Here is a 27,141-nt window from a genome sequence, read left to right as displayed (position 1 = left end):
TATTTTGATTCAAAGTACTGATCAGAAAATGTTAAAGTAATTTAAAATTAACTGTCTGTTTCAGGGCCAGGCTGCAGCTACCTGCTGCCCCCAGAACACCACATTGGATGTGAATGTGTTTGTGGACCCAGTATTCCTCAATATCAGCCAGTATGCCATCCACACTGTGGACACGGCCCTGCACAGCTGGCAACAGGTAACAGAAAGTTTAGGCTGTTGGAAATACAACAATTGACAGTATATGTACAGATGAATGACATGTCAACAAAAATTAAGCCAAAAAATCCAGTATATGGGCACTACCTTCTAGCAACTAGCAGTAGCGATCAAGGGGTGGAGCCCGACTCAATCATGAGCAGGGCTCAGCTGTCAACCATAACGTGACACTTCCTTGTTATGGCATCAAATAACTGATTAAAACCAAAAAATGAACACTTGAACATACACCAGTGTGTTTTTAGTTTGGCAGATGTTCCATCTGCTAACATTGAAGGAGTAGGATTTATAACCTTTACTGTAGCCAACCACCAGGAGGTGTTCAAGATGTTTTGGCTTCACTTTTGGGGAGCTGTCATGCTGTCCATCTTTATATGTTGTCAATGACTGCAACAAACTTTATATTTGACCACACTCCAAAGAATGCAATAAAGTGCAAGCTCTATGAAATGACACTCAAATCTCAGGGACATTGTTAATGATACATTATTGATATTACTTTCAGAACTTTGAAATAATGTAGTATATAGGGAGTCCTGAAGCCTGTAATTGTCCTTCATTTTTTTTTTTGATTTCCCCACTTACAGTTAATGTCAGAGGCAAAATAGTTGTTAATTAAAATGTACAAACGCAATCTCGAGGCAACTTTTCGGTGCTGCGTGAGGAAGCACACTTGAAATGTAGTAGTGGAATGCAGTAAGACATTTAAGGTAACAAGGGATTTCCCCTGTTGTTTGATCGCTAGCACTTGTAAATAGCTATTACAGTATATTAGGAGCCAGGGGCTGGTAAATCCATAGAGGAAATCCATAGAAATGTATCTACATTCAGAGAGCTGTAAGACGACCTTTTCTCCCAGATGGAGTATCAGCTAAACAAACTCACAACAAAGTGGATTTCATGAGAATGGTTTGGGTTGTATGCCAGTGGTAATAAAATTTGCAGGATGGAGCTGCCTTTAAGTTTGCTGTAAACTCTGACTAAGAGGTAGTGTGTCTGATCTTGGGCTTCTACTCCTATGGTCCTCGTCATCTCCCAGTTCTCAGCTCTCAGCATTGCCTCTAGTAGCCAGGATCTTTGTGTGTGAAGTGATGCCCATGAAAACACGGTAAAACTTGAGTGGTGACACCTGCCAAGACTTCATCTGGCCTGAGTCCTCCACCCACTTGTCTACTGCACGCACAGACACACACACACACATACGCGCGCGCACACACACACACACACACTCTGGCCTCTCTGGCTTTGGATGCCCTATCATGGCTCTGCTTGGCTCAGCTGTGGTGCTGCTGACTCATATACTGGCCTCTGGAGACATGAGGTACTCTCATGGTTTTACATGCATACTGACTCCCACTGCCAGGTGAGAGAAATAATAGCTTGTGTTTTTCTAGGAACAGCTGTGGCCTTTTACCTGTGGAAAATAAAATTAAACAAGCTGTATAGAAAATCTACTAGAAAATGATTGTCCTGGCTAGTGCTTTAATACCTTTGTTTTCACCCAGTGGCATCACTGACTCATCTAAAGCTCTTAACGAACCGTGTTGGATGATGGATCATAATTGACCCTTGGCTTCATCATTGCATCATGTTGTGCATGCTAGTGAATGTTCCCTATTTCTGCTGGTTAATTTAGCCATAAATAAGACCTGAGAGCGTTGGTGTTGTTGTCATGAATGGTCATATTGCAGCTTTACTGGAGTGTTTTGGACATGTTGGTATCCATGGTGGGCTTTACCCAACATGCCAAGCATGATTAGTTATGTTATTAGTTGTTCATACACTCTTGGCCAAGGCTTTTCTGATACTGATTGGGTGATATATTTGGCTTTTTGAATGGTGTCTTTGCCCAGAATCTTGAGACCCAAAATAGAAGCAATGCTTACACATACACATGCACACAGAATACCCTTCTTCATTTGTGCAAGTCAAGTCAACAGTGATTAACCAATTTTACTATTAACTGGTGTTGTTCAATATGATGAATATTCAGTCTGCAAAACTTGCAAGAAAAAAAAAAGTTGCTGCTAAAATAAACACCTTAACTTTACTGCAGCATCTTGAGTAGCTTTCAGTGAAATGTACCGTAAACCAATGGCAACAGGAACATTGCACTGTTTATAAATCAGCAGTCACCACAACAGTAAGGACATAACACCTTCATAAGAGATGTTTTCTTTCTTTCATTTTCTTCTAAAAATGCACTTTGACGTGACTTTACTAAACATTATTTTGTGCTGTGTTATTTGGTTTCTGTATTACAGTATGTCTGAAAACATGGCAACTGTTAAAAACAAAAGCCAACAAAGACATGTGAGGACAAAATACAATAAAACCTGTAATATAAAATGCTCATGTTATTTTATGCATCTGTAGTATTGTGAAATACATTATAATCAAGAAACTGTGAATCTAGGATTTTTCCTCAGACTATAATCGTGCCAAATCTGTAATCATTGCATCCCTATTGTACACTACACAGTCTTTAAGACAGACATACTCACACTGTAGACAAACCCTGATGGCTGCATTCACATGTCCTCTGGTAGGGGATTGATTCATAAAATGATTAAGTCTGCTGTATTTACTTGATTGGTCTAAACAGCAGCAGCCTTGCAACTTGTACAAAACCTTTTAACTACCTCCAGCCTTCACCACTTTGCTGAACTCAAGGGAAAAACCCACCATAATTATAAGGCAAATGTGCTGCATGTGGGTATGGTAGTTCTGGAGTGAGGGGCAGAGAGAGGTCAAGTACAAAAGGCAGATTTTTTCTTAAATATTTGGTCCATTTCAGAGAACGTTGTGAACACTTCCACATCGTGGAATATATTTTCCTTTTTTGGGGTTTTCACTGAAACAAAATGTTGTACGTGGTGAAAGAACCTTACATGTGTGCAATTAAGCATGAGCTGCCTGGTGGCGTAGTGTACTATAGGGATGGATGTAAAGGACTGCCCAGTTAAGCTAAATTTTTTCTGTGATCTGATAGAGGCTTACATTCCAGACACAGTCATGCACACATTGCACATGCATAGAAAAACATAATCGCAAGCAGTTGGAAATGCTAACAGGCTCTGTCCTTCCGCAACAGAAGGATGTATCCTAACGTGTGTAATTGTTCCAGTGATTTTCATGTTTCCTGGTGTCAAGGCTGGCAGGCAGGCCTGTTGTGATGTGGCCTGTAGGGTCGGCATTGAACCGTGGAGAAGATTCCCCAACTACCACACAATTCAAACCTCACAACCCAGGCATGGTCATACCAGACCACCACAACCAGAACAGCTGGAGCACTTCCAGATGCATAGCAATAAATAGAAATAAAAGACACTTCTTGGTATATGGTAGTAATTTTATTCTCATAATTTGTGACACTATTCAGTGGTAGTCATGGTAACGTGGACTGCTCTTGTATCCTTGATAACATCACCAGGAACTTTCTGGCAGTTCTCAGTATACATGTTATACAGCATTCTTGTTAATTTTGACATGAATGTATATTCCAACCAAAATAATCCTCTGCATGTCCCCAAGCCAGCATGGTCACCTCCTGTTCCCCACTACAGTGCTTTCCTTAAATTCAAATCTTAAATCAAGTCCTTGCTAACAGGCCTGACTCCAGGTAGAAAGTTCAAAATTGAGGTCAGATTAAGCTTCAATTATGCGGTTATATGTAAAAGTGTAAGAAGATTAAGTTAAAACTACAGTGTTATACATTTTAAGAGGGTTTTTTTAATTCTAAAAATTAAGAAAAAAATCAAAACCATTTTTTGTATTTCATCTTCTTTTCCCACTACTCCTTGCTCAATAGCCCCATATGGCCCCAACCTCAGCCCCCCTCTAGTCTAACCTCAGGCCCCATGCCTTCATTCTCAATCCTCGGTCCCCAGCCCCACTTTCAGTCTTTGCTCCCCCCAGTTCCTAACCCCAGGGAAGTGGCTTTGGTGGAAAGCCACACAAAAGCCCAGTAGTATTTACACACTGCTTTCTCACAGAACGTTCACAGGCTGTTACATTTGCAATTGAGACAACAGGAATTTTCCTCCTGTTATTTTTTTTTTTCTCCCGTTCCTCCCATGTTTGAATCATTCTCTGCCTTCTTTTGCAACCGGAAAGAAAGTGACAGAGATCAGGTTCCTGATTGTAGCAAATGTGTGGGCAAGGGTGATCTGTAGAGGAATATATAGGTGATTTTAGATCTGATTATTGTTTCATTATGTCCCTTTTACAGGTTTCACTATCGGTTTCACTATCTCCTGCACCGTGTTGTGTTTCATGAGCATTTCTCTTGAGTGGGTGTCATTATTTACAATCTATTTTCCAGACATTTTACTGTACCTTGTCATTTATATGTGTGCCACTCTGCCATGCAGATCAGGGCTAGACTCTGTGAAAACTGAAGAAATAGTATCTGGGTGGATTAGTGAAATGGATACTTTGATTCCTGGTAGGACTGCGTCTGAAGAAGAAGCTGTCATCTTGTGCTCTTTAACAAGGAAGATGTGTTGACTGTTTAAATATCTTTGTCTTAATATTTGTCCACTTAAAGTCCCTGGATAGACGGCGAGTGATTATGATTATTGCAGGAAGCTTTTCTGATGTGTGTATCGTGTTGCCTCATGAATCGGAGCAGAAAGACGATACCATCAAAGAGCTGGCTTAGCAATGGCATCTTAAGATGCCCGCAGGAAGTTTGTAAATCGCAGTGTCAAATTCGAAAGGGAGCACAGATAGTGTTCCATTATAAAACGGGAATGGACTGAACCCACCAACGCAGCTGTCCCATCTATATTTTGCTCTCTCTACCTCCCTCTCACACATCTATCATCAAGTGTTCTTTTTAATGGTGTAAACTTTCCCATCCGTTTTCAATAGCATCAACAACCCCAGGACCCTGAACGTGCTTGGCAGTCAAACTCTGAGCTTTTACTGCCAGCCTCTTTTAACCATCAACCATCAGCCCCCTGCCATTTAAAAGTACACAGCAGGCTGGGGTCCCTCTTTGTTGGGATAGTTGAGTAGTTATTGAGGAGCTGTCTGAACCACAGTCATGTGCGTCAAGAGTCAGGGAGGGGTGTGCAGGAAAGATCCCATCAGGGCCTAAGAGTCATTGGAAGGAGCTCAAGTAAAACTTTCTTGCACCCATGCACTCACGATCCAACTCACATGCACACTATGTACTGTTTTGAAATTGTGTACTCAAATTCCTGTATGCAGGAGACTTGACACAATCCCCTCCCCCTGTTTTACCAGTGTTTTCAATAGCAGGCCAGTGAGCTCTTTGCTCTTGCATGCGAGGTGACGTAAGAGTGGACAAGCATCCCTGTACGACTCGCATGACTTGAGTTTTCTGTGAGGCTCTCTCATTGACCCATTGCTATAGGTGGGCCAGGCTCCACCATATTGTTTTCTCCTAACAAACCACAATATATTGATGACTCTTACTAACAGGAATGTCTACTTAAAGGCCTACTTTGTTCCAAGCATTGAGCAAATGTTAGGAAAACATACACACTCCAACGGAGTTGCCATTTGAAATTAGTTGACATCTGTAAGCCTGATTGTTTCGCCAGTGACCAACATTAAGCTGCTCAAAGAAAGCTGTGAAAACTGTGATTTTGGTAAATAGAGAGGCCTCCTGGAGGTTTTATGTGGGACTAGGGGTTAGATTTGGCCCTGATGTCCAGTCTAAGCTGCTTTAGCCTGGATAGCTGTAAGATTGTGTTATGATTTAATCTCCTGTTGAGGTGGTATTGCTCCCACGGATGATATCACTCATTTCTTTCTCCTATTGGCTGAAACCTGCACCACCAAGATCTGCATTTTTCAAGATTGAGAATACATATATTATTAACACCCGCATATGTGCTTAAATACACACTATACACATACTGTACTGTACATTATACACACAATAAAAATACACACCTGGAAGTATTTTCTTACTCTGTTATTCACAAGCTCTTTTTCTCATGTCACCCCTATTCTTTCTCCTTCCTTTCATCCATCCATCCACCAATAACTCCTACCTCACCCCCTTGTTTTCTCTCAGAATGGGAACTCGGAGGCAGAGGAGCTGGTGTACAGCCACTACGTGATCTGTAATGACACCCACGAGACACTGCGCTTTGGCCAGGTGGACACAGATGAGAACGTGCTGTTGGCCAGCCTCCATAGCCACCAGTACAGCTGGAGATCCCACAAGTCCCCTCAGGTAGCCCACACACAGACACAGACACAGACACAGACACACACACACACACACACACACACACACAGACACACGGCACACACTGGGAAATATCTGATGGCCCACAGCCCTGTGGTTTTGGTTGGAGTTTTGCTATACTTACACATGCGTACCCATGTCCAGTATATCTAGAGCAACATCAATATATCCTGTACATGAACATATACACGGATATGCACACACATCTACATGTACAGAATTCAGTGTTGATTTAGTGTGCACTTAGTTTTAGCACTAACAGTACACAAATAGTTACATAATATGAATGTGGTACCTACATAAACTTGCACACACACATTCTGAATCAGTGTGTACCTCAGTCCACATGTACTATGCACATACGTGCACACACATATACTAATGTATAAAGAATGGCTTATACACACAAATTTATACTCAATGACTTGAGCATACAAACTCTGTCCACAAGCTCATAGAGTAACACACACACACACACACACACACTGGACACACCGTCATCAGCATGCGGCCACTATCTGTGTATTTCTGTCAGAGCTCTCAGACAGTGCCCTGACAGCATTGTTAAAGAAGATTGATTATATTTAACCCTTTGTGGTTTTGAGGTTGAGCGGAGGGTGGGCTGGCGATATGTGGCATGTGTGTGTGTGTTTGGTGCACACATGTTTCAGGACCCCCATGTGTTCCATGGCGAGTGTGAGAAAGTCAAGCTTGAGAAAAGACATGGCCATAATTACTCACAGTAAGTCAGTAAGTCAAGTTGTATTAATCATCGACCATGGTTAATCTGTGCTCTTACCTCACACTCACACCCACACTCACGCACACACACACACGCACACACACACACATACACATACACATACACACATACACATACACACAAACATACTTGGAAAGTGGCAATCTGGCATATCAGCATAGCAAATACCACATCTCATTTGAGCAGTGAGTCAAAATGACCTCTGTATTTTCAGCGATGTTTTGGAAGATAGATTGTCCGAATGGGCCAAATGTCATCATAGATGAAGAATGCGATTCCAGGATGGTTCTGTCATGTGTTATTCTATCATGTGTTTGTGGTATATGAAATATGTACTCTCAAGATGAACATGATTTGTGAAACTAGATAAATAAGAAATAGTGTAACTTTGCCAAAAACACTCTGCTAACTTATTGAGCTTGATGATAAAATGCCTGCCAATGTGTCCGCCTCAGCAAATTGTAGCACACACTCCTAATTACATTTCGGGGTTATAAAAATAGTGACTATGATAAGAGAAAGGTTGTATTTCTTTAATGGTTGCTTGGTCCTGTAAGTGTGTTTTTGTAGCTCTTACGAATCAGTTTCCAGGCTGAGTATAAGTGGTTGTGTTGTTTTGCTTTGGTCCCATGGTGCTTTGGAGTGTCTAAAACAACTCTGATCACCATAAGCCATCATTCACCAGATCTCCTCGCTCTCCCTAGTAACCTTTCCTCTTTCTATCTATGAACCTGCTCTCTACTTAAACCCCAAGACCTTCTCCTTAACCTCTTTTCCCGCAATAACATTTGAGTCTTTCAGGATGTCCATTTGAGCTGTTATTGTATTGATATAACCCATTTTATACCAAAACCAGAACTTTAAACCTCTCTTCTCATACCACATAATTTTGTCCTTACCTCTCCCATCTCTAAGCCCCTAACCCTCTCTCATTATCTCTTGTTTACTTTGTCTATTGAGATGGGTTCCATTTTCAGCCCATTGTGCCTCCAAACAGTGTTGGCCAAAGTGCTGGTCATTTGAATGATGGACCTAAACTCCGTGATGACAATAGTGTCTAGTCAGCTGTCTGCTCTGTCAGCACACTGGTCCAGCCGGCAGACCTGAGCCTTCAGCTATTTTCCTGTTGTCGGAGCTCCATTCATAATGAAATCTAGTCTTGTTCTTGTCACACTTCCTCACATCCCCTCACCCCTCCCCACTCCCCACCCCCCAAAGCTGTAACCCCTCCAAGTACATCAGTAAACACTTTTCAGCTTGGGACCCACAGTGCAATTAGCTCACTCATACCGAGGATATGCTAATGCTGTGCACAGCATTCTGTGTCTTTTCTTGCCATGCACTGTAGGGACCCACCAGACACAAGCCAAAACCAATTTCAGGCCACACACCCTAAGCTGTAGTTTAGAAAACATAGCTGCACAATATCCCCTCGACGTCGGCTCGGTCCAGTTCTTTCTTTATCCCTGATACCTCACCTCCATCAGCTCGATGAGATCAGTAGACCTGGACAGTCTCTGGCCTCCACACTGTTTTGGGGTCTCACTTAGACATTTGCACCTTTCTCTTAACACTTTCCAACAACAGCACATGGCTTCCAAGCACTGTCCCTGTCCCTTTCTCAATTCCCCCCTAACAGAGCCCTGTTTTCTGGTGTTTACGACCATGCTGGCTGAGCTCATTAGCCCTGTCTGGCTTGTCCTGCTGCTGGCCTCCGCCTGGCTATCCAATTCTGTCTTGGACTCTGGTTGGAAGGCAACTTTGTCATTTTTTATCCTCTGTCACACCCCAGTAAGTGCTATCCTCTCACTCAGGATCATGGCCTTGAATTACCCCTGAAGCCTTGCTTTGCATCTAGCCTGGTCCTATCGGTTCTTTGGCCATCACAGTCCATTCTCTTTTGAATTCTTACAGTTCTCCTTGCATACATTTTACTTTCTCTACATCATCCATGGCGACATTGCTCTATCAAGTAGCTCTGTTTTGACTCTGTCCTCTCTCAATGAGAGGTCACACACCTTCCTTAATTTTCGTCTGATCTGCAGCCACAAACCGGTTTGTTTTTTGTTAATAGTGCTTCAACACATCAACAAGGACTTAAAGAAGAAAGTATATGAGAGATAAACGATGACGAAGTCCAGGCCTAATTTTATATTCACGTGTGTTCATGTCAAAAGCCATCGCTTTTTTATGTCAGTTGACGCTTATTTTGGTAGGTCTTTAGTCGGCAGTGGAAGCACAGACAACAACAAAAAAAAAAATTGCTGGTACTTCAGGTGAAAATGCAGCTTATCCCTACCTCCCAAATTTGCCCGTTTTCCACACTGAAGCACACATTCCCCACCCCTGTTGTTCACGGCCAATCCTGTCTTGTCTGCTAGGCCTGGGGCCTGTCGAGAAGACAAGCCATCAGCCTGTCCTCATGGCTCTGGTATGATGTGTGTCCCAGCTGACCTGTCCCCCAGGCACACACACAAGCCAGAGCTACTAATTTGCTGTTGTAAATCAATCTGTCCCCCTTTCTCTGTCTCTGGCTCCCCTGAGAACATACTGGACATGAGATCATCTTGAAAAGAGGAAGATTGGGGGGGAAGAGGCAGAGATATGGTGGGAGTGAAGAAGACGGGATGGAGGCAGAGTGGACAGGGACACATGAGAAAGTCTAAAGGAGAGTAGCAAGGAGTTGTCAAGGGGGATACTGTACAGGCCTAGTTAAGACTATATGGGAGGACATGGAAAAGGGAAGCAGGGGCAAAAGATGAGATATGTTCTTAACACTCACAGATTGGCCTAGAGAACTCTACAGTGACAACACAGACAAACATTCTCCCTCCCACCTTCTCCTTTTCTTTCTGTTCATGATGCGCAAGCAATATAATAAAGTAATAGTATAGTATAATAGTAAAGTATAGATGAGTAGATTTGTAAATTAGTTTTACTATCATTCATTGAATCCTATCCTAATCTGCTATTGCCAGTCCATGGAAATAGTCAGAAAGAGTCAAGAGAGTGAGGAAAGAACTTCCTAAATGAACAGGCCTGCTGCTGTTTCAACTTGAACTAAAACAGGGAGGCATATTTAAAATCCTGCAGTCTCCTGTTGTTGCCTTTGTGTGTCCGTTTGCGAAAGAAGAATGTTTTATTGTGTCACCCTGAGCAGTCAAACCAGTGTACGCTTCCCACCATGTTGACATACCTCCGAATATCTGTCACCTCTCTCAGAAGAGTGTTCAGGCAGAGTGTTTTTGCAGTGAAACGTGAACCTCAGCTCAGGTCACACTCCCTCTCACTGCTCCTCTGTTTCTCTCCACCTCCCTTTCACTCTCTCAACCCCCGTTTCTGCTGTCACTCATAACCATAAGATGCATTAAAAGGGTCGATTGAGGCAGTCACGTCCTCAGAGCCCGCTGTGGTCTAACGCTTGATCAAATTCATACCCACACATGCACACTCAGACACACACACACACACACTCACACTGTGATAAAATGTTTCCTAAGGCCTGGAGTCTGTCAGGCCTCTCAGTCTAGTTTCTCTCTTTCAGGCTCAGCATGCCTTCACACCCCAGCATTTACCAGCCAAGGTGAAGAAGTTTATAAACACACACAATTTCCCCCATTTATATATGTTTTAATTGTTTTATTGCATAGATGTTATATAAGAGAGAGCAACAGATAGAGAGATGGATACAGATGGGTAGATTGATACATCGATTAAAAAACGCCAGGATGGTCATGCGTTTAACATCACACTCTCTATAATTAAGAATAGTTTATATCTGTCTCACGCACACAAACACACTCACTGTCTCCACCCTGCTGTTTTTCAGGGCTCTGGCGTGTGGTGTGGTGTGGATGGTTGAAATATCTGGCTGCTTGGTACAGGATGCAGCCTAGCTGATGGAAATCCCTGTGGTTAGTGCGGTTAGCAGGGAGAGGGGCGTAAAAAGCCCCCTGGATTTGGGAAGTACTTTTTAAGTGCCTACAAGGAATATTCACAATTTGAATAAATTGTAATTTACTCCAGGAGCAGGCTTCTACAGAAGAGCTCTCCCTCTTTCTTACTGGATGTGTGTCTTTGTGTGTTGGTGTTGCTGTGTCTGGTAATGGTCCATGTGTATATGTGTGTAAGTGTTGTGTTGGTGTGCGTGTGTGTGGTTCCCAGGGGTAATGTGCTGGAGATAGCAGGCCAGGACTATTAGTTTGCGGTAAGATTGGCCGTGTTGTTGGAAGCAGGCATGACAGGGAGGTATTTGGTTTGTGTGTGTGCGTGAGTGTGTGTGTGTGAGTGTGAGTGTGTGTGTGTGTGTGTGTGTGTGTGTGTGTGTGTGTGTGTGTGTGTGTGTGTGTGTGTGTGTGTGTACGTTTTCACATCAGTGTACGCTATGTGCTTGATCATGTGTGTTCATCTGTTGTTACTTGCTTTTCTTTGTCAATCTGATTCAGTTTCTTCTTCTACCCTACAGCAGCGTTTTACCGCTCCTTATTCAAAACAAGTGTATTTATTTCTTAAAATGTGTCAGTTCTTTTGTCAAGTAGGATTTTATATTTCATCGCCCAGTCTGAACCATTGTTTAAGAAACACTGCCCTCAAGTGAAGTGGTTTAGTTGTGCTGTTCATCCAAGATTGTGGCTTTAACTGCAGTAGATTAGGCTGACCCTTTGGGAGATATTAGCTCCAGTCAGGTTAAGCCACAAAGTGACTGATCAGAGAGGGGGAGAGAGAGAAGCCGATGAAAGGGACTCCATTTTGATCCCAGGAGAAAACCTACACTTCCCTGTTGTTTATCCTCCGAGCGGGGTCAGGTCCAGAAGGAAGCCAGATATTTTTTTAAAACTGTCATGTACTTACAGGTGAACATTGTATCATTCAGCAAGGCTTTAACATAGGCCACTCGCTGAGTTACAGGTTGATGATGGTTTTTGTCCAATCGCTGATGCATGAAACATTAACCCCCTCTGTCATTATTAATAGTTTATCATTGTATAACCATACAGTATTTTATCTTGTACTGTTACACTCTTTATCTTGTTCAGGCATGGATTCTGAAACACCCCAATCATGAATTAAAAAATGACAGAAAATGATTAATAAGGCAAAGATTTGAAGACGCATTATAAACTGGCTATTTTAACATTGTATCTATGGCAACAAGATACAAATTGTGTGTGAGTCAATGAGTAGGAAACTAAGTCAGCCCTTAGAGAGAGAGAGAGGGTCCTAATCATCATGACTTCCTTGACAGGATAACTACAAACAAAAAGAACATTCATCGTTAAGCGAGGTTACAGCCTTATTCAACTATGCACACTTCACATTCCTGATCCAGGTCACATGGGAAATGTCCATGGTGAGTAAAGAATACTTGGCCTTCTAAGTAAGCATAGTTAAAATAATACAATTATAAAAAGCTCAAGTTAAGGAAACATTTAGGAAAAAAGAAAGAGGGTCCCTATATTTAACCAAAAGTTAGATTTGCAGCTCTGACTATATACTAACAAACCACAAAAAATATATGAAAAACAATTCAACCAACTTTCTCCCTCAGAACCTTCAAAATTCAGAGGTCACTGACAAAAACATTTACCATATAATACTGAGGTAATCAGAGTAAATACAATTCGACAAAATGCAATAGTCCATTTTGTCTTCTTTTCCAAGCTTTTGAGATGTGGACAGAAAACTACACCTGAATATATTTGGGCCGTGTTGAGCCATGTCATGAAATATCCTTAACACATTATAATATGTACAATATAAAAGAAAATGGGAATCACCTCTCTTATCTCTCCATAATCACTCAGCTCACCCAGGCTGATTTTCTCCATGATATTTTCTGCCAAACTTAATGGCCAGAGGAAGAATATCAGATCTTAACTGTGAACTAAATATTTTTGGCTTCTAGATAAGCAAGTTGTAAATGTATTATTCAGGGCCAAACTTTTGTTTGGGTCCTTAATTTGACACATAATTTTAAATTGTTTCCCATCAAAAGCAAACAAAAGCTTTACCGCACAATGTATTCTGGACAAACACAGCATGTCACCCTCCTTAAAGAAAGAACAGAACTCTTTTGCCCTTGAAGAACAATGTTATTTACGCCACATAATCACCTTTCTGTTAACTCTATCATCTGCCATTTTAATCCAGCAGTCCCACAGTCTTATCACTTCACATTTTCTTGTACTGTATCTGTTAATGTACTTGTATTAAGATGTGTTTGTGGTGTATATTTCTATGATTAATTCATTTAAGCTGCATTTCCACACTTCCACTGTTACATGTCTTTCAAGGCTACTCAACTAATATACTATATGTCTCTTCATTGGACAGATAATCTGCCAAACAGAATTACATATACACATATCATAACACCTAGAGGTCAAAGGTTATAGGTAATTTTATGCTCCAAGAATGTTTACATTTTCTGTTATGGAAACAACACACAAGTCGTTCCTTTTCTCACAGTTAAGCTCTGAGGTTTCTTGTGTCTGCTTCTATTCATCCCAGCAACTGGACATCCAGTGCACACAGTGAATAATTCTCAAATCTATCCACTCACTGGGAATATTAGCCAAAGGGTAGAGGTCTTTGCCTCAGCAGGCAGCAGACCTGTATACTCAATCTCCTGTAACCCATTTGTCCTTAGTCCTTACTGACCTCCAACCCTCAGGCAGAACAAACAAATCAGCAAAAGTTTTGTTTTTTGAGAAATTGGCACTTGTGGTTTCTTAGTATTTATTCTTTGTATATGTCACTGAAGGGCTGAAACGTTTTCTCCCAGCAGTAATTGTTGGGAGTGGGATTGATTAGTGATTAATAGAATATGTCTCAAGAAGTTCTCGTGTCTCATGTTTGCCTTGTATTTAGAAGACAAACAAAAATTTCAACAACATAATGTTGCCAGTCATTTTTGAAATCAATGAATAATCTGGGGACCCATTCTCATCTTTCTGCAACCCACCATTTGGTCCTCATCCAACCATTTTAAAACAATACATTCCCCAGTTTAATACCGTATCCACCACAGCCCAAATTTTCATGAGCGATACATGGAGGACAGCAAGTCTCCACCTTCACCACCCGCTTTTTCTTTTTATCACTGTACAATTAAGTCCTGCACATCCCTCTAAACTCTGCCCAATCTCTTTGAAGAGTTTGTTTTCTCACTCTTACTGACATGCTGTGACATTTTATTTTGATTCCATGTTGTATATCTAATGAGCCATTGGTCTGTCATGACTGTGTGTGTGTGTGTGTGTGTGTGTGTGTGTGTGTGTGTGTGTGTGTGTGTGTGTGTGTGTGTGAGTGAGTGAGTGAGTGTATTTCAGCAATTCCACTCCCTGTGTAGTTTGTCCCAGAGGAAGCTCTCCGTCTAACATGAGGGGATTAATTTAATTATCATGTTGATGAGAGCTGAGCTGCTAGAATCTCATATTTGTTTTTCTATGTAAATCTTTTCAAACATGCCAATGTGTTAGCAGTTTAAAAAATATGTTTTCATCCAATACATCAAATCCTTGGCCTTGAAACTACAACAAAGAGTCTTAAACCACGGGTTACAGCCCTGTTTGGGCAGCAGAACTGTTTCTGGTTGGTCTCCACATGACAAAAGTGTTGGTATGTTTTAATGACCCTGGGCCACATTGTGACAGCAGATTTATTCAATTGAAATCCCAGTCTTAACAAGTTCAAAAGCCCCTGTCGCACTATGATGTCAGTTACCGAATGAGGTCTCTTACTGTGGCTGATGTCTTATGTTTTGCAGTGCTGGTGTCTTTTCTTTTGACAACCCCTTGTTGTCACATGACCCATGTATAAGTGACGTTCATATCTGCATGTGAACCCTCTTAAATGCTGTTCTAACAATGAATTTAGACCTTTAATGCATTCCACCCACTAATAAGCTCTCTGGTGCTGGGTGCATCTCTGGAGACCGGTCCGCTGCCTGAAAAGACCCACCTCTCTCTGCTCCATAGCTTACATACATTACAACACAAGTGGATGGACACTGTGTTTTTATTGTTCTTGTACATTGTGTTAACTCAAACTTTACGTTTTAATTGGATGCTCTGCTCTGCTTGAACCTGCGACTTTATATATATACAATATTGGCCTAAAGAGGGAGTTACATCTCTATATGTACAGAAAGTAGAAAGAAATTAGAAGAAAAATATGGAGCTACAGATGGTTGGAGGACACAGAAAATATTGACCATATTCTGTGTGCTCAGCAGTGAAGGTTTACACTGATCAGCCATAACATTAAACCACTGACAGGTGATGTGAATAACATTGATCAGCTCGTTACAATGCAATGTTCTTCTGGGAAAACTTGGGTCTTGGCATTCATGTGGATGCCACTTGACACACACCAAAAACACATTTGTCGACTAAGTACACCCCCTCGTGGCAACAGCACTCCCTGATGGCAGTGGCAGTGCCCCCCCCAGACAGTGGTCCCTGACACACAGCAAAAACTGCTCAGAAACAGCTTGTGGAACATGACAAAGAGCCCAAGGCCTTGACCTGGACTCCAAAATCCTCACATCCCAAACTGATCGAGCAGCTGTGGGTCGTGCTAGGTCGACAAGTCCGATCCATGGAGGCTGCACACCCCTACAGACAGGACCCAAAGGATTCACTACAAACGTTACAGTGCCAGACACAGCAGGATACTCCCAGAGGTCTTATGACAATGCCTCTACAAGTCAAAGCTGTTTTGGGCGACCAATTGGGGCCTCAGGCTGGGCAGCATCCATACAGTGTCTGCCGGACATACTGGCCCGCTGCTTGAATCTCTCCACAATTTAAAAGACATGGAAGTGCAGGTCAAGAATCGGTGAGCGTTGTGGTCCCATTGTTGATGCCCTGAGTTCAGCACCACGGACAGCACCTCAGTGTTGTACCAATCCCACAGGAAAAGCACTGGGCAGCATGGTGATTTTGGCGTAAGGGCCACAGCAGGAACTAAAGGTCACACGACACCCTGGGACCCATAGAGGCATCTTGCCTTATATTGCACATCAAGACAAACCGCTTTATGACTAAGAGGATTTTTTTTCTTAGTATCACACACATCAAAAATAGCATTTCAGTGATCAAAATTTTAAATCATATGTCCAGCATATGTTGGAAAGCCACCGAGAGCTATGTCAAGCTTTGTGTGTGTCAGCCAGGCAGAGTGAGACCAGTGAAAAACACTAATGCACATGTTTCCCCATCACTCCAGTTAGAAGCAGGAGAAACTTTTTTAGTGTATGGCCTGTTGTGGTGGTATGTTTTCTTCATTTTCCTGGGCTTCAGTTTCATTACACAATCTACCACTCTGTGGTTAGTGGTAGCTGTTTGGGGTTAACCCATGCTGCATTTGTTCTTTTGCAGGAGAGCTTGTGGTTTCATTGTAGTGAACCAATCCTCTCTGTAGTCAAGTGTTACATTGCACTATACATTGCATTGTCAAACCACTGGAGACATCAATTGTATCCATGTTGTCTGAGTTCTACTGCAGTCAAACCACAGTTGCTGGTAGATTAGAGGCACTCTAGTTGTGGTCATGGTATGGGTGACTGAGGCCTCTTGTCTCTTCTGCCTGTGATCAAGAAGATACCACTTTTTGTCCACTTGAATGTACAGTATGTGGGTTTTTTTATTTGTGTGTGTCTGAACAAATGTATTTATGTGCAGTAAGTGTAAGACCTCCAGTGGACTGATGGTATCCCACTGTTTGTTCAGTGTAAGCTAGGATTGACAACAATTTCATAAGACCCTGAGCAGGAATAAGCAAATAGAAAGGATGGATGTTTGGGTGGATATGAGTTATGAACATGCTGTGGGTGAAACTATGTTTGCCTGAGTTTGTACTGTATATGTGTGCAGTACGCTACAATAGTTTCCCTTTGTTTTATTTCTACAGCCCAGGGCAAGCTTTTGTTTTTTGTGTTCTTAGATCGTGACAAGGTCTCTGTCCTTCCAAGGGTCCTCGACCATTGACTTCTCCATTCCCCCCACCATGCGGTTTGCAAACCTCTCCTTTCTTAGACAGTACTCCTTTTGTCAGCTCCCTTCATTTTGGAGCAAACACTTGCCGTGTCTGCATCTCCTGGAACCCTTGAGGTCCTGAATGTCTAAGATGCTTTGGTAGAAACCAGAGGGAGAACTATGGAACAGTGTTAGTGAAGCGTAAACCTCTTAACATCTCCTCTGTCAACCACGGACCCACACAATGCCTTCTCTCTGTACCTTCATCCAGCTCTCAAACCGCTGCTTAGACTTGCAAATCTGGGCTTTGATGTTGCACCGCCTTGCTTCTTTTGTCAGAGAGAGGGAGCCAAGGAAGAGAGAAGCATTGCAGACAGCTGTTAAATCCACCATAATTCCCTCATGTTACATGGGTTAGCCCTCACTGCCCTGGCAAGGGTGCTATTGTGTCTCTCTGTTCTTCCTTTAACTCATTTACGCTCTTTTTTTTCTCTCTCTCACTGCATTTCAACTTTGTCTACTTCTCTCTTCTTTCCCAGCGCCATCCTTTCTAGAGGATAAAGTAATCCATATCCTCTTGTTTTGTTGTCTGGGTATAAACCTGTTTTTCATTTGTTAGGTGGCTAGCTAGCTCTCTAGTCCCAAAGTTATTTCAGCAGACAAGACAGGCCTCTGTTCCACATCCCTCTACGCCCAGATGACATTAAAGAAGATGGGTACTTTTGAGACTTGTCAGACTATTTTTAAACCTTCGGTATATAAAATGTAATTTACATAATTTTCACCTTTCAACAACAGTTCCAAGGTTTACAGAGTTTAATTTAGCTTGTTTAGGTGGAATTAAGTGGTAATCAGCCATCTTAGACCTGCCGGGTAATCAGCCATCTGAGACCTGCTGCAGCCTCTTTAGGTCTGTTATGGAAACTTGTGTGCCAAGCTACTGGTGTTGTTTATACCTCCACTCCATGTCTCCAGGTCTCAAATTTCCTATTATAGTCTGAGTGAGATGGAATGAAGGAATGGTAGTAATGGGTAGACAACCGACAACCACTGTGGCTTTTTGGGCCCGTCTTTGCAGCATCCAGGAACCCTGATCACATCTCCACTGCAGACAGACACTTGATTTGTGCTATGTGCACCCAAGCACATTCCTACTTGAGGACAATAGACGGATAGTGGTTACAGTGGCAGGAGTGACTTGTTCTGTCTGCAGGAGGACAGAGGTTAGAGAGTGTGTGTGTGTGTGTGTGTGTGTGTGTGTAATACTCAAGATGTGAATCTATTTACACAGTCTCATTGTGGGGACTCACCTTCCTTTTTGTGGCAAGACATCCAAAAGTCCCACTAACACCAGTCAATTTTTTTTCAATTTTAGGGTGACGACTTGGTTTTAGTTCAGGATAAGGGTAAGTTTAGCTTAAGGTTAGAGTAAAGGTTGGGTTAAGTCAATGGAATGTCCTCAGAAGTGATGGAAACATGACTGTGTGTGTGCTCATGTGAGAAAGAGAGACATTTTGTGTCTATCCAATTGTATGTGTTTCTCCGTCCGTCTATGCTTCTGCCTACGTTCGTCCTGACGCAACTTTATCAAAGCAGACACTTGAGTGTTTGCCATTTGGATGACATAATGGCTCTGTGTTTACCAGGAAGTTCATAGTCATTGCTTTGGTTATGACTGACTGGTATCTTACTGTCTTTTACAGGAAACTTTGTTGCTAATGACTTTCTCTGGGGACAGGATTAAGCAATGGACAAGGAGGTAGACATGACATCGTAGCCGTGATGGAATTTGGTTGGTTGATTGACTCACTGAATATAACTTACTCTTTAGGTGGGTGGTGCTGGTAATTCTCAGAAGTTAACACCATTTCTGAATGTGTCAGTCTCATATTTGGGTTCTGCTTTTAGTTTCCATAGCAACAGGGTAATGTGTGTGATGGGGTTTCATAAAGTTCATGTGGTACTGATATGTGATAAGACCATACATGGTCCAAACTTAATCTGTGTGGACCTGACCCTCTGATATTTGGTTTAGTCAACAGGTGTTCCTTATTACATTTGGGTTAGTCACAATTTCAGCAGACTGTTTGATTTGTAAACACATGTCAAAGTGCTCAACATCCACCAGTACCTGCAGTTATTTAAGCAGATTGGATTGTGGCAAAGCCAGTAAATCCAGTGGTGATACGGTAATATACAAACCATATCACACGTCAGCTTTTGTCATTGCCGTGTTTGACCACTACAAGGCAAGTCATCCCTGCAATGATGTGGCCATACAGTCTGACTGTGGACATCAGACCAAAGAAGAATGGAGTTGATTCAGTTCAAAAGAAATGGACAATCCCTTTGTCACATCAATCAGATGATTTATCTCCATGGAACGGAGATGAATCATCTGTATCTTAGTGATATTCGTGTGCGTGGACAAACATGTCAGGGTGGGATGTACTGTCAAACCATTAGTCATATCAATAACTTTGCATCAGTTCATTTTTAAGGAATTGGGATGCATAATTGTTGTTTGATTACATTAATGAGTTGAAAATATGTCTGACTAAAGCCTTTTATTGATAAAATATTTAAATCCAAAATATTTTGATGAATGCTTGTATTCTGTTAATGTCAGGGCTTGTGGCCAGAGTTGTTATTGGAAAAGAGACAGTATAACATGACCCAGGTCATATCTCGTCACTATCAGTGAAACAGATAAAAGACAATTTTATGGTACAATGCAGTCACAGAATGAAAATGCTTTGTACAGTTACATCCAAATACTCATTTTAATAATCCCCATGCAGATCACTCCAGAACCAAAGCTGAAGCCCAGTAATGTACTGGAAACTAAGTGTCCATCATCAGCCAGCCACAATCACAATCTCCCCCTAGGGATTTAAGGGAAATGAGGAGAGATTGAGATTTCAATTTCACATTTCTTTCACACTCAATACCCAACCCGGGAAATGATCATAATATGACAGATGGGTTCTCAGTTAGTTTTGGACACAAAATCTTCAACTCAGCGCCAGTTACTGAGGGTGAGTGTAGGAGTCTTTTTAAAAGATTTATTTGGAAATGAGATAAAAACTTCATTCACATTTGAGGTTACAAGTTGAAGGTTGGTTTTGCTCAAAATAGGGTTAGGTTTTTCTCAGTTTACTAGAACAGAAAATAATCACATTTTACAGAGTTATTATAGATATTGTAGATTATTACAATTGGGATGTTTATTAAAGTAAATTCTACTGCTCTTAGAGTAGTTTGTGTTAGCTTTGAAATCTTTACACTCATACTTACTACATACTGTATGTTTTCCACTTATTTCAGTCCAATTTTATTTGTCACCTTGGCGTGCTTGCCTGTCAAGTCATTATACAGACAGCTTTGGGCTTTACTGTCATGTAAGGCCCTGTGGGGTATTTCATCATTTTGGTTCTTGAGGTTAGAGATCGTCAAATTAGAAAGCAGATGTGATCATGGTTTCTTAACATTCCTGAGGGCACCACAAGCTAAATGAAAAACTGAGTGAAAAAGTTAACTCTTACTGCATTTAAGTTTTAGTGCATTGACCAGTTCTAATTTTCATCATACAGTTACCCCTCTCCACTGTCATTTTGTCACTTAAAATATGTTTTTAAGTCTTAAAACAATACTGACATGCCCATATATACATTGAAAGGCTTATTGGTGGCGGAAATTGGTCATCCTGCACATTCTGGCAGCAAAAATACACAGTAAGTGACAGGGGACAAAGTCCACAGTCCAAGTTTTGTTCTCCAGTTCATTAGAGCTCATTTGACTTTCTTACTGAGCTGCAGCAGAGGGGCATTAACACAACGCAGGAATATCATACTAAAAGATTGTAACTTTCGATATCCATTTAATTTGTCTAAATCACACTGCTGAGGTCGCATATTAGCTTTCGCTCACTTCCATAATGCTGAGATAAATGTAGTGATCTTCTATTGTGACTACATTGTGGCAGAAGGAGAGAAGATGTCAGAGTTTTTGTTGTTGGTTTTGACACGGAGGCTGCATATGTTTATTATGTATGTGTGTTTGTGTGTTTGTGTGTGTGTGTGTGTGTGTGCGTGTGTGCGTGTGCATGTGTGTGTGTCGGGGGGTCCTTGTGAGGTCTGTCGACCTATATAAGAATTTGAGTAATGCATATAAATAGCGACATTTTCCCCAATATGTTGCTGGTTCCGTGGTGTTGGCATTTCAAATCTGATGCCCGCAGTGCACCATAGGAGCATGCTTTCAGTGCTTTTGGGCCTTTACACTAAAATTACCTAAGGAAGGGATCCCCTAACGACCAATATGGACAGGAAGAATGATTACAGCGACCAATAACTGTCAATAAACATTTGGGCATTTGATTACTGTTTTGAGAAAGACTTGAAAATGTGAACCTATCCTTTAACTAACTGAGGGAACAGTGTGACCTTTGAGTTTTTGCTTCACATTAAGTGTCATCCTCCTACAAAGACATTTTTATTGTTAAAGTTCTCTGTTCAGATGAATGTTGCCAGTGTAAGGCCAGACTCAATCCATTTGCGTAAAACCACCACATGTGGCTGACTGGGTTTTCTCAGTGTCACAACAGTTGGATAAGTCACAAAGAGGCAAAACAGCTTCTTATTTTTCATTCTTGTTGTCTTACGTGTCCATTTCATCTGTGTCACTTCTGTTTTTTTTTTTTTTCTTTTCTTCCACCACTTGAGTCAGAGCAGGGATAAATTTAAACAAGAACACAGTCACTGTTTGAAGTTTGAGGAGAGACATTATTATGACTTCTCCCTTAAAGGTCAAGTTGAGCCACAGGCATGATAAAGTGCACAGCCAGAGAGGGAGGAACAGAGGGGTTAAAGGAGAGAGACGTGTTGAAATAACAAATTGGTGCTGGCAGATGGTGCTGAGGGACAGCAGGGTGGGTTCACCGCCACAAGATTTTGACCATAATTAACACCAATGCAGTACAACCAAAAATATTAAAGCGAACAGAGGCTAATATTAAGACGTAAAGGAAGATTTTTAAGTTAAATGCAAATTAAAAGATTTCCATCTTGTCACTTCAAAAGAGAGTAAGAGCACCATGGTAAAAAAACCCCACAGAACAGTTATTTTCAAAGTGTTCTTAACTGGTCTTGATTATAATGTTGGTGTGTGTATAGGGAATCATCTAATGTTCCTCCACCCTAAGGCTTAACCTTAACCTCCGCCACCTGGCTGTTTACACCACCCTGCCACTTTCCCCATGAGTAAGTCCACTGAGCAGGAGATCTGAGAAATTTTGTCATTTTCACTCAGCCGACAGGGAGGAGGGATGATCTTGAAGAAAGTAAATTCAGGCTTTGATTAAGAATGTTATTGTAAAGAAATCTGCCTTCAAACAGTGAGGAAAGACTGCGGTGGAGAGAAACATAGAAGGTCTTGACCAGGGTCCCCCCGCGCTCTTTGACCTCAGAAGTAATTTGTTTTTCTTTAAACAGATTGGCTAAATGTTCGACACATTGAAGCGACGAGCCAGAGTGTAAATCTTCAAAACAGCTTTTCAGGGTTTCAGTCTGGTTGCTACTCCTCAGGGAAGGTATTGAACCCGTCCCCCGTCCCCCGTCCCCCGTCCCCTTGTCTCCTCAGTCTCTCGCCAACATACATTCTTTGCCTTTCTCACCTTTTCCCTCCCCTCCCTTTCTAAGTGTTGTGAGTTTGAAGTTGTGTTGGCAGCAGGACTGAGACAGAGAGTTCAGTCAGGTGGAAGGTCAGACGCGCTAGCCTCCGGAGGGGAGAAGGCTTCAGATCTCCCTCTGTATTTATGGCTCTGCTCCTGTATTTTGACCACAATCTCATGACATCACTCACATTGTTTGACAAATGAGTTTCCTTGTCATGTACTGCTCAGCATCCTGTGGTGAGAAGTGGACAGATAGTCTGTGCATGACCTCACTGTAGCACAGATGTGGTGTATGACTGGATGGACATTTGACCAGCCCTCTTGGCTTTTGAACTGAAGGTTTTGTGAGTAGCTTGAGTTAGTGAGACATGTAGCAAAGGCTGCAACTATATGCACTTCATGGCACCGTATTTAAAACTAAGTCAGTGTTTTGCACACCGTGAGATGAAATGAAAAAAGCATCTAAAACAACCATCTGCAGGCTGCCTGCCGATACTGTACAGATGCATTTATTTTAGAAATCATACTTCTTTCCATATTTTCGGCCCTGCTGCCATTTCATGGACCACAATACAAGAAATTATGTGGAAAATTGTCGGTTGGAAAATTGTCACCATTGTAAAGTTGTTTGAATATAAAAACACAGGACACCGTCTGTTTACTGCTGTCCCCCTGAATCTATGTTTCCGTCCAGCCACACACGTGGATGTGCTCCACCGTGAAGTGATGGATATGAAGCTGAAAAGGTTGAGAGGCAAACTATCTGCTCTTATTTAGACGTGTGGAGAACAGAGCCTTCAACATCCAACCGCACAAATACACACACACAAACTCACACACACACACTCATGCAGCCATAATGAGCTTCCACATCAGCTGTTTTCCAGCAGCCAGTTTATTGTGTGCGACCTTCATTTTTACTTCCAACAGCAGCAGGCCTGTTCAGCACCAGTAAACAGGAACTTTGTTGTCTCCCTGCTCCCCCCCCTACTAAGATCTTCTAAACAAAGAACCTTGTTGTTTACTTGCCTTTTTGCTTGGGGATAAATAAAGGGCAAGGAATCTAACCTCTGATGTCTGGTGTCTTCTGTCTCTGTTGGGTGTTTGTATGTGTGTGTCCTGCTCTGTCCCATCCTGCAGCTGCTGCACATCTGCATCGAGGGATGGGGGAACTGGCGCTGGTCAGAGGCCTTCAGCGTGGACAACGTAGGGACTCTGCTGAGGACCATTCAATACAAAGGACGCACTGCATCACTCATCATCAAGGTGGTGCAGCTCAATGGTGTCCAGAAACAGGTACAGGAAGTTTTAGTGACTTAATGATTTTATTTGTTTGTTTGTTTTTGTCATGTTTTCATTGTCAAAAAAGCTCTTAAGTATAAGCTTTGAGAAAATATGCAAAAAAAAGAACTTTTTGTAATATCATTATATACATTCTCCATCTAGCAAACATCATTATGCACACACGTTTGTATTTAATTCTCATGAAGCATTATATAAAAGTCTATTTTGCTGCAATAAATTTAAGACATGCATATGATAAGCATTAAATTTGCTCTTCTAAGAACAGGCTTGTTTTGACAACTTCATGTCGCTGTTTTCATCACTGGATGGAGTTTACTCAGTTGTCATAGATTTTTGTCCCTGGTACTTCCTAGTAAGAATCATGTCACATACAAAAAGTAATTCATTTAAAATTTTCCTATAGCAGGATCAAGTTTCATCTGAACAATTGTAACACAAACTAACTTTGTAGTTAGCTTAAGCAATTCAAGGAAAGACAATGGAGAGCTTAACCCAGCCAGGATTTCATTTGCGGAAAATCAAAGGCAAACGACACTCAGTACATACAATGCTTTTTAATAGACAAGTGAAGATATGTGGTGCAAATACACCACAGCAATAAATAAGGACCAAAGAATTTAACCATGAATAGATTATCATCCTGCTCATCAGTAAGAAGTCGTACAAGTGGTTCAGAACTTCACAGAAAGCAGGAACTTGTTTGCTGCATTACGCCTGTTGACCGCTGCTATGTGTCACTTTAAAAAGCCTGGCCTTTTTCCCAGCACTCATCCTTGGATGAGCACTTTTTTAATCTCCAGTTTTTTTCCATTTGTATGTTATGATTTAGTTGTTGCTCAGCTAACAACAGACTGTATCTGTTTTATAGCACTAAAACAAAAGCTTATGAGTTTAAAGCCATCCAAAAACATAATGAGCCCCATCAATCCACACTGAAGATCACAGGAAATCATAAACCAGCATAAACCAAATCACAAACCAGCCTCGTTTGCCTTTTTACACCAAGAACAGTGGTGGATCATGTTTGGATTTTTCCACATGGCACAGTTGTATTCCTGAAAATGCAGCGATGCCATCAGATTATAGCGGTGACACTTTGTTATGTAAACAGTGTCAAGTGTCGCACATGTCTCCCTCTCGTCCTCCAGACAAAACAGACTCGGCCTCTCACATTCCTTCCTCCATCTGTCCCAGACTTTGCTTACATCTTGTTCCCATTGGACCCAATGATAGGGTATGAGCGTTGCTCACATCCAATTCACAACACAAAGCCTCAGAGTGGAACAACGCTGCCACTACAGAGGAAGCTGGCTCCCGCCTGCATGAGCATACCTCATCTTTTGTTTTTTTGGGGTGGGGGGGGTTTTATCCTTGAAATGTCACACAGTGCTGTACTCTCCCTCCCTGTCTAGCTCCCCTATGGTGACAACCTCTTTGTTCTTCAGATTGGCACCTCATGTTGACTGCTATTAAAAAATCCCCCTTGTATAAATCCCCCTCATATAATGTTTATATACACAAATCAGCCACAACATTAAAACCACTGACATCGATCAGCCACAACACATTTTAATGTTGTGGCTGATTGAGTCCTGTGGGTTGAGAGTTGGGGCCTCCATAGATCAGGCTTGCTTCAGCGCATCCCGTAGATGCTTGATCAAATTGAAATGAGGGCAGTTTGTGAGCCAGGTCAGCACCTTATGCCTTTGTCACATTCCTCGGGCCATTTCAGTTTCTGTGGTGTGTACTTGGTCGATTGTGGTGTTAAAGTGGGTTGCATGTATCAGAGAACCTCCATGTGAATGTCAGGACCCAAGGTTACCCACCATCACATTGTAAAGAGATGATCAAAGTTATTCACTTCACCTGTTAGTACTTTTAATGTTTTGGCTGGTCGGTGTACACATGCATCTACTCGCACATGCATTCTCTAATTACACAACCGCACTGGGCAAACTATGATTCCTGTGGTAGAACATATGACGGTAGGCGTATCAGAGATGCTACTGACAATTAGTGTCATGATCATTTTATGTCTTGATTACCAGCCGCGACAGCGGGGCTGATATTGTTTTCACCTTGTGAATCAAAATTCAAAGGATAACTTTCTGCCGTCTTTTTTTTTTATTTTGTAGACAAGTGTGTCAGTGCAGGAAATGGCACTAAGAACTGTCAGGGAACGAAGAGAAGGAGGGTATTCAGGGAAAGAAGGCATGTTGGTGTGTGTTTGTGTCTGTGTCTGTGTATGCATGCTGTATACTGGATGTAGCGATAGACCATGACCCTGGAAAATTATCATTCAGTGAGGAAGCAATCAGGAGCTCTTTGATAAGAACAGAGACAGCAGTGGCCCTGGTAATAACCCATGTTTTTTCTTCGGTCAGATGATGTAGAAGCTTTTTGTGACGACAGAATAAGATCACAGAACATCTCTGTGTTCAAGGCTCTGTGTCTCTTGCCTCATACAGTTCTTGAGACTAATTATTTTATCTCTAATAGCAGAAATTCTCCCCTGTAACCTTCTTCTCTCTAGGTCATAATCTGCGGGCGGCAGGTGATGTGTAGCTACCTGACTCAGGACATTGAGCTGCGGGTGGTGCAGCACTACGTGGGGCCTGACAGTCAGACAGTGGTCAGGGAACACTGTGACTGCCTGGAAGCAGAGGCCAAGTTGCCATCATATGTGCTGGAAGACGCTGAGATGACAGAGCTGTGTGTAAGGGCCCGTGGAGACGAAGACTGGTCCCAGGATGTTCAGCTGGAGAGGAGAGACAAGGGCAGCAGCAGCTCTGTTGTACAGGTCTGGTGACACATGACACGACATGACCTGAATGCTCTTTATTGTTACAGGCTGTACTAGATATTTTAAATGTCACATTTATAAAGACCTGTACAGACTGTAGTATCTCCAATGCGCATAGGATTTTACAAATACAAGTTGTTGAATGTGATTGCCAGACAAACACTGATAGAT

General features: G+C 41.9%; 1 protein-coding gene across 3 annotated transcripts in view; it reads left to right on the top strand.

The window, feature by feature from the left end:
• The window catches only part of LOC141011735 (intermembrane lipid transfer protein VPS13B-like), a 353,303-nt gene that overhangs the window by 297,094 nt on the left and 29,068 nt on the right, over positions 1 to 27,141 (top strand). For all 3 annotated transcript variants that reach the window (XM_073484997.1, XM_073484995.1, XM_073484996.1), the window contains exons 45-48: positions 65 to 196; positions 6,269 to 6,430; positions 24,003 to 24,158; positions 26,701 to 26,967. In XM_073484997.1, coding sequence (XP_073341098.1) covers positions 65 to 196; positions 6,269 to 6,430; positions 24,003 to 24,158; positions 26,701 to 26,967 — 717 coding nt within the window. The remainder of the gene's footprint in view (positions 1 to 64; positions 197 to 6,268; positions 6,431 to 24,002; positions 24,159 to 26,700; positions 26,968 to 27,141) is intronic.

This window comes from Pagrus major, chromosome 17, assembly GCF_040436345.1.
Source record: "Pagrus major chromosome 17, Pma_NU_1.0".
NCBI classification, from domain to species: domain Eukaryota; kingdom Metazoa; phylum Chordata; class Actinopteri; order Spariformes; family Sparidae; genus Pagrus; species Pagrus major.
The sequence above is the reverse complement of the archived record's forward strand: the minus strand, read 5'-3'. Positions and strand labels throughout refer to the sequence as shown.